General features: G+C 31.5%; 2 protein-coding genes across 2 annotated transcripts; both read left to right on the top strand.

The window, feature by feature from the left end:
- Positions 1-1,772: 1,772 nt before the first annotated feature.
- On the top strand, positions 1,773-4,586 carry LOC137833154 (uncharacterized). The gene is made up of 6 exons (XM_068641516.2): positions 1,773-2,107; positions 2,373-2,449; positions 2,643-2,679; positions 3,126-3,255; positions 3,747-3,876; positions 4,035-4,586. Exons 1-6 carry the CDS (start codon positions 1,819-1,821, stop codon positions 4,272-4,274), a joined length of 903 nt encoding a protein of 300 aa, XP_068497617.1. The 5' UTR covers positions 1,773-1,818; the 3' UTR covers positions 4,275-4,586.
- A 609-nt stretch (positions 4,587-5,195) lies between these two features.
- Positions 5,196-5,800, top strand: LOC137833554 (uncharacterized). The gene has a single exon (XM_068641896.2). It carries the CDS (start codon positions 5,212-5,214, stop codon positions 5,731-5,733), a length of 522 nt encoding a protein of 173 aa, XP_068497997.1. The 5' UTR covers positions 5,196-5,211; the 3' UTR covers positions 5,734-5,800.
- Positions 5,801-8,909: the final 3,109 nt, after the last annotated feature.

The following is an 8,909-nucleotide window of genomic DNA, read 5'->3' as shown; positions in this document are numbered from 1 at the left end:
GTTATGACTATTGTAACGTTGTTGCTTTATCTAAAACATTCAATATTACTTATGTTACATGTCTTTATAAGTTAGTACATTTCTTTCTTTCAGGCACGTACTTTTAACTTGAATTCATTACTAGTCTGCTATTTTCGCCACGTATATTATTTTCTGGCTAAAAGATTTATTTTGACTTAAATAAATTACTTTTATTTGTCATCTATCACCTTAATCCTTCATTATAAGTTAGGAAAACTCTTTCAGATATGTTTTAACCCGAATTCATTATCAGTCCGCTATTTTCGTCACGTATTATAAGTTAGTACAACTCTTTCAGGTATGTTTTAACTTGAATTCATTATCAGTCCGTTATTTTCGTCACATATTATTTTTCGGCTTAAAGTTTGATTTTGACTTAAATAAATTACTTGTATTTGTCATCTATCACCTTAATCTTTCATTATATGTTAGTACAACTCTTTCAGATATGTTTAACTCAATTCATTTTCAGTCAGCTATTTCTGTCACATATATTATTTTTTGGCTAAAAGTTTGATTTTGACTTAAATAAATTACTTTTATTTATCATCTATCACCTTAATCCTTCATTATAAGTTGGTACAACACTTTCACATATATTTAAACTCAGAATTCATTATCAGTATGCTATTTCCACCATGTATATTATTTTCCGGCTAATAGTTTTATTTTAACTTAAATAAATAACTTTTATTTGTCGTGTATCACCTTAATCCTTCATTATTATAATTAGTTGAAAAAAATGTAATTATGTCCCATAGCATTGAAAAAAATATATATTCATAAATGTTAGTAACAAGTGATCTAACGTTAGTTTTTAAATACATTCTTTATAGTTCATTGAATTTTATTCAAAAAATCATAAATTTGTCTACTCCTTATTTAATGAATTTCATTAATGATTCTTTTAGTTTAAGTTTCAACTAATAAAAAAATGAGTAATGATACTTGACTTTTGAAATCTGTGTGAAAAGATAAAATAGAGTAAAGAAGAAGAGAAGTTGGTAAACATAAGGAATGTGATGAAAAACAAAGAGAATTTGAGTGTGTTTAGTGTTATGCATTAGAAAATAAAGTACTAGAAAAAGAGTGTTACAAATATATTATGAACGATTCGCTTAAATTATAGGAGGAATCACGTTGGATATTATTATTATATTTAATTAAAATGTAAATGTATAAAGATATTACATGAATGATGAAGTGTTAGACCGTTTAAAATGAGTAAATTTGTAATAAGTATTTTAAATTTAAGTGATGAGACGGTAATTTTTATAGTGACGTGGAGTATATAAAAATGAACCTTTGTTTGGGTGTAATGAAGTATATTTTTGGCTTGAGGTGTGGTAATACAGTAGTATTTACATGGGTAGGTGTAGTTCCTGAATTGTATTTATAATAATAAAGAAGTATGCAGGTGATTCTTTTCCTTAAGAGACAAAGAATGTCTGGAAAAGACCCAAGGGAATGTCTAAAGAAAATGATATCACAAAGACCTCTTCTGATTCAAGGCCCTTTCACTTTTTAACCTTTCATTTTCACCCAATCATGAAGCCATTTTTGAACAATTTTTGGTTTCTGAGTTTCCGTGTCTCTAGTTTTCCTTTTATCCATCGAACCTCTCTAGGACTAAACTGACCCTTCCAAGAGGGGTAACAAAAGCTGCACTAAAGGACAACCCTTTCTGCCACACACTCTTGCTTAGTATTTATTCTCTTTTGTTTCTTCACAGACCACCACCCTTCTTCCTCTCCTCTCTCCCCTCTACAATAACTCACCTAAACTCAACACAATTCAATGAAGCCTCAAGCTGCTGAGACCGATCTCTGCTCTCTCAAACGCTCCCCACCTTCAACCATGTCTTCTTCTTCCTCTTCTCTCATCACCACTCTTGTTGATCATAATAATAACCCTCCTCAGCAAAGGCCTCCTCGCCGCCGTTTTGCTTCTCACCACCTTCCTGAGATAAGCCTCAAAACTCCTATGGTTAGGCCTTATGTTCGATCAAAAATGCCCAGGCTTCGTTGGACACCAGATCTCCATCGCTGCTTCGTGCATGCAGTTCAAAGACTTGGAGGAGAAGACAGTAAGCTTTTTTTACATTTACATACATGTCATTTCTGGTTTTCACGTACATTCCACTCACAATCAGGTTGATCACCACTTTTCTTAACCAAGGTTCAAACATCGGTTATCTCGTAAAAAGATTAGCGTCTTTACGCAACTCTCATGTTCTATTACATTTATATGTGTTAAAGTTTGATTTTTGACTAACAAAAGGCTTAATTTTCAATTGGCATGTTTGATTGGTGAACCTTTTTGTTTTGAGTGGTATTGATTTGGATTTACAGGGGCCACACCAAAGTTGGTTTTACAGCTCATGAATGTAAAGGGGCTTACCATATCTCATGTCAAAAGCCACCTTCAGGTTACTCTTTTCTCCACAACCACGAATAAAGTTATGGGGGGGAAAAGGCGTAATCACTTCACTTCCTGTTTTCTCTTTCTTTATTTAATTTATCTGTTTTTGAAAGATAAAAAAAATGTCCTGATAAAGAATGAACTCCTTCATAATTAATTGTTAGTCTTAAAATTTGAAAATCCTGGTGTATTGATGACAGATGTACAGGAGCATGAAGCACGAGCAGATGAGTCAAGGTATATAATTGTACTGTGCATCAGTTACTTATGTGCAAGTTCTCATGCCACAGATGTATGCATCATGTATAAGGAAGAAATAGCTAGGTGTAGACAACGTTAGACATTTTGTTTGGTTCAATAGAGGAAATTAGATCTGTAAACACTGAAAAGAATATATATCAACCATCCAGGGGCAGTGGACCCTTTTTCCGTCACCAAGAAAACGAAAGTAACGTCAAATATTCTTCAGGATTTTGTTCCCAAACAATTAACTTTTAACGTTGGTTACTGTTACACATTTTTTTCATGAGCTCGGTTACTGAAGTGGAACTATTCAAAAGGATTATATTATATTATATTATATTGTTATTATATGTATTAATAATTAATAATACGTGTTAGAACGTTTTCTTAACCCCACTACATTTTACAATGAATTATAATTTATTATTTTTTTGTAATAGGTGCAAATAAGAATGATGTGGCTCCAGAGTTTCCAGCTTCCACATTCTCAACTCTGGGCCCAAGGTACGCCCAGCAGAATCCTCACCAAAGAAGCCGCACGGAAGACCTTGTTCCAATCCATGCTCAGTGGTATTTCTCGTTCCATTTATTTTCCTTTTTACCATTCCTCTCTTTTCACACTGTCTATATATTATTTTTAAATTTTATAACTTGTCTTTTTTTTTTCTAGAGTTGTTTTTTAAATTGCAAAAACTGTTGGAGTTTTGAAATCAGGCACAAGTAAAAAATATAGTTGGTTAGAAAAATCAGCATCACATATTTTTCTTTTACGTATATGTTAGGCTGTGTGTGTCAGTATCATGTGTGTTTGTTTTGTATTATTTTTAAGATAAACCAGTGAAAAATGAATTTACTTGATAAACAGTATATATAAGCATTAGTATATTTTTTGGATTAATAAAGAAATGTTTAGAATGACTTAAAAGGTATGTTTGTAACACTTCTGTTTTTGAATGTTTATTTGATTTAATTGTGAACATTGTAAAAAATTAGGCCAACAACAGAGATATATATAGAGTGTACGTTTAAGAAAGTGAGTATAATTTGTTTTGTTATGGCAGGAATGATTACGAGGAAGGGAGTTACAGTGGAAAGCAAGGGGGTAAATCGATTATAGGTTGTAACGGCAATGAAGAGACGATGCACTCCTACATCATCTTCGAGGGTCTTCTCAGTGACCAGACTGTTGAAGTAAGTAACTCCTTCTTCTCATTAGTGTCTCGTTGATTTTGAGCATGCCCCCACACACATAATTATACATGCACAGTACTAATTGAATTGAAACAAGTTATAGGATAATTATTATTATACAATGCTGAATGAACAGTTTATTCCCTTTTGTTTTTTAGGAGGATAAAATGGCTCCTGAAAAGGTGTCACTAGGGGGTGCCACCGGATACGAAAGAGAGCATGAAAGATTCCAAGACAGAAGTACTAGTGCCATAGGAGGAGGAGGAGGAGGAGAGAGAGAGGGTGAACGCACAGTGTCCTTATCAGTGAGTTCCAGGGTTAATTCACATTCATTCTTCAATCGCAGCCACACTGGTCCAGATGCCAATGATGTCTCTCTTGAGCTCACGCTCTCTTAGAATCATGCACATAATCATAACATTCTACCTTTTCTTTTTCTCATTTACATATATTTCGTTCCTACAACTACACTACAAACGCTGCATCGCCATCACTTTTCAAAAAAACAACAATACTGCTCTCGAGTGCTCTTCCGACATTCATTAAGAAATTTAGAATATTTTCATAAACAAATTATCTATTTTATTTATTGATTTCTTAATCAATGTCTCGAAAACACTTGGTGGCAGCCGGAGTCGGAGGAAATTGTAATGCTAATTAACGCTACTTCAGTTCGGATCATTTTCTGATTACAAGTACTTATTTACTACAAAGTGTTCTAATTATTAAGAACCTATATAGTACTGATTAGTATAGAGTTATGAATAATATTATTAGTATGCGGTGCATCCGAAACTGCACAGCTTGTCTTAATTTGATTTGTTACTATTTAGTTTTATTAATTGTTTAAGTTTTAAATTTTGCTATCTGATTTATCAAGTATGGTTTTGCCGGTTTTTAGTTACTTTAGAAAACAAGCCTTAAATTTTTTCTGAGTTGGTATATATAATAGTAAATATATTTATTTATTCGGAAATATGGTATTTTTATTTTTCAATCAGCATTACAGGTTACTATTTATAAATAAGAAAAGCGATTATTTAACATTTATCTTTTTCTTTTTAAAAAGGATTTTGTTTTGTTTAGACAAAATTCTATTGTGTAGAAAAGTTAGTATTGAAAGAAAATAAATATATTAGAAAAATGAGTTTATTGTTGGAAGTAAAGATTAGGTGTTGGAGCAGGGAATGCGTGGGGCAACTGCAAAGTTTAAACGTAGAGCGGCAGAATTTTGTTGTGTGAGAGTAGTGGAAGATTTATGTATTATATGTATGTTGGGGGGGGACATTCCCTTCTTATCTCATAAAGCATATATTGCCTTTATAGACAGTAGTCATGTTTTCCAAATTGCTTTTGCTTGCTTTTCTTTTAGCAATTATCCGCTGCCAGGCCAGAAAGCTTGGGGGGTTTCGTGAGGATAAGCCACTTTTTCACCATTTCGATGCTTATGGGGGTGGTGGTGGCTCCGCCGACGTCATTGGTGGCGGTGGAGGGAATGGTGGTTATGGGGGTGGGATAGGGGGTGGATACGGGGGTGGAAGTGGAGGATTTGGAGGCGGAGGTGGAGGAGGTGGAAGTGGAGGATTTGGAGGCGGAGGTGGAGGGGGTGGAAATGGAGGATTTGGAGGCGGAGGCGGAGGTGGAGGAGGTGGAAATGGAGGTTTTGGTGGTGGGAACGGAGGATATGGAGGCGGAAGTGGTAGTGGTGGTACTGGAAACGGAGGATTTGGGGGTGGTGGTGGTGGTGATAATGGAAAGGGAGGAGGATATAATGGTGGAAATGGAGGATTTGGTTGTGGGGGTGGGGCAGGCATTGGTAGAGCATTTATGAATAAGCTCCATAACACTATATCTTAAAAATTTCCGTATTTTGTTATTGTTTTTCAAGTTCCAAGTTCAAAAAAATAGAATAATATCAGTTTTGATTTTTATAAATGGTTAAAATTGATATGGATAAGAGATTAAACATAAACATATCCAATTAATATTTTTTTAATTATAAATAATTTAGTCAACTTATTATTAATATATTTAATGATATTAAATGTAAAAATTTAAATAATTTTTTTTGTAAATATTAAAAATAAAAAATAATATGCAGATGTTTATTTTCTCTTTATTAAAAACAAAATAATTGAGATATTTTAGAAATACTTTAACCTTTATAAAAAAAACAAAGACATCATTCAACTTAAAACTTTGCTTTAACGTCTTTTTGCAAAAGATTTCGTAACATAAAAATTACGGCGTCTACCTCGTATTAAAAAAAAAAACATCACCTCTTACATTAAGAAACCCTGGTCACCCAACCTAGCTCCTCTACCATTTTCTTTTTTGACCGTTTTCATCCATATCAAAGTTTTCAAAAATCAATTAGAATAAGAGAAACATGCTAAATGTACATTCGAAGTAACTCATAACCAAACCTACAATTACACCATTGTAAAAATTTCAATGTAGTCTACACGTCCATTCTTGAAAATCTTTTTATTTCTTTATTTTCACAATTCACCTACAACTACTATCAACATACAATACCTAATTTGATTAACCTCTTTGTTTTTCTCGTGAAAATAACATTTTTGGATCTTGATGCACCATACCATCATATCCACCCACTGGTATATTGGAAACAAGTTGAAGCTAAAACGAAAATAAAATTAAGGATATGATTTTGAATGAATAATTTTCATAAACATTTTTAGAAGAACTTTTAAAAAATCATAAGTCAAATTAATTTATGTAAGATAAAAATATAATTTTAAAGAATTAATAAAAAATAAATTTTACCATTTAGTTTATAAAAACTAATTTCATTTTTATACTATCGAAACGGAACACTCGTATACACCGATTAATCAGCATCCCGATCATCCTTTATCATAAAAATTAATTAAAAATATCATTAGACAATTATTACGTGATAATCGTATGTTGAAAAAACAACCAAACAAATGATTAAAAATCAAAGATATGACACTGAAGTAAGGAAAGTTCACTTTATGTAAGAACAATTTTATTCTTAGAAATATTTACGAAGAAATTTCTTCAATCATATAAAATATATATAATTTCAATTTCACTATCTGAACGTATATGTAAAAATTCTAAGTGGCGAATTCACATATCATCCCAAAACCAAAATGTCTGTGTACAAGATAACAGCTTCATGAATGTAATTGAATTAAGACAGGATAAAATTGAATAGATCTGAACAATAATTTATATATATATATATATATATATAGATATATATATGGGTTGACCTTAAGTAAATTTTGTAGTCTAATATATTTAGCAGATGATTAAAATAAGTATACTGTATAGATTAGTACAAGTATTCAATAATCTAATTTTTACAATGAAACATTTGCCAATTTATAGAATATTGAAGACACTTCTTTTAAAGAGAACAAAGAATCATATTTATGTTGCCTAAGAAAATGGGTTGAATATTTTCTAAGAATGTAAGCAAATGATTAATCGAACTTGGTCTGAAAATACATGTTATGATTGGATCAACAACTTTAATCAATTATGTTGTAGCAGAGACTGTATCCCACCTTGAGAAATTATATTCATGCAATTATAGAAGTGGTTGAGCTTTAACCAAATACCAAAAGTCTTAATAAACTGATTAAGATTTACTTTGTCCGAAAATGACAAGACTTACAAAGGAATAAAAATCTCTAGCTAACAAGTAAGATCTTCAGAAGATTTTGGGCCTCTCGATGATATGTAAAAAATTTGTGTCAGATGAAAAGTTGTACACTGTTCATAATTTGATAAATAGGAACGTGCTTCATTGCATATAGTGCTTTCCTAGTTTTTTTTCTTACGTATAAAGTGACAGATATTAGAAGCAGCAGATCTTAGAAAATAAGATTATGCTCCAACAACCAATTATCATGACACACATAAGATCTAACTCCATATTACAAACCCATCTATTTTATACCCAAAAAGGAAGCAATGAAGTCTGTTTCATTCTTGCACTTCACAATGATTGAATCTTTTTATTAGAAAAAAGTAATTCACTTTTTCGTCCATACTCCCTTGTATTTCAATTAGTCAACCAGAAAACCTGCAAGTTAACAACGTTAACATACATAAAACTCACAATATAAAGAAACTTTATTCTTTTTCATAAAAGATTTAATTTCGCATTTTACACACTCTGCTAAATTTCTGAGAGGTCACAATGTATTATTAGTTTTTTATTTTTTATTTATTTCAAGGAAACAGATCAACCACGTTGTTTTATAAAAATTAACGACAAAATTAATCTCTTAATTTGTTTTAAAATTTGTGTAAAAAGGATAAATAAAATGTGGGAAAATTAAAAAAATGTAATGGTAAAATTCACAAAAAAATATTGAATAATAAAATTTGAAAATTCACGATATTTAGACCATAAAATGTTTTATTAAACTTACACTGATTAAATTAAGAATCACAATATGCAGAGCAATTTGTTAACCTATATATTTATTGATAGTAGTTAAGTTGGTCACTAAAACATCAAGCTGTCTTCCAACTTGTTCCATGAAGAAATTTTAGGATTGCTGCAAGTGGGGATTTGCTTGTATTTTGCTGGGCGTAGACTTCAGTGTTTAGTAAGCCACTACTAAAGCAAACATAGTCTGTATCGAAATGAACAAATGTCAGTAACCAAAACTCAATATTTTTAATTAGTCACATGGTACCCACATTGCAGTTCTTGCATTTTTTTGCTCATGTGATAGGTGGTGATTAATGTGCCTCCAATTATTTTGTCAATTAATTAAAGACAAGTGAGCACTGATTAATATTAGATTCAGAAGCAGTTTTTGAATCGAAATGATAAGTCATGGATGGCGTATAATCAAACTTGAATATCTTTGTTTCTTCTGATATATTAGGAGATGATACTGTCACCAACTCCACTATATATAATTATTGGCTACAGTATAATGCTGTCTAACTGGAGCTTTGTATACTTTATATTAAAAAGAAACATCACCAACAATCATGGGAAGAAGGTCTTGGATTAT

Source organism: Phaseolus vulgaris, chromosome 6 (assembly GCF_051622355.1).
Source record: "Phaseolus vulgaris cultivar YP4 chromosome 6, ASM5162235v1, whole genome shotgun sequence".
Classification (NCBI taxonomy): Eukaryota; Viridiplantae; Streptophyta; class Magnoliopsida; order Fabales; family Fabaceae; genus Phaseolus; species Phaseolus vulgaris.
The sequence above is the reverse complement of the archived record's forward strand: the minus strand, read 5'-3'. Positions and strand labels throughout refer to the sequence as shown.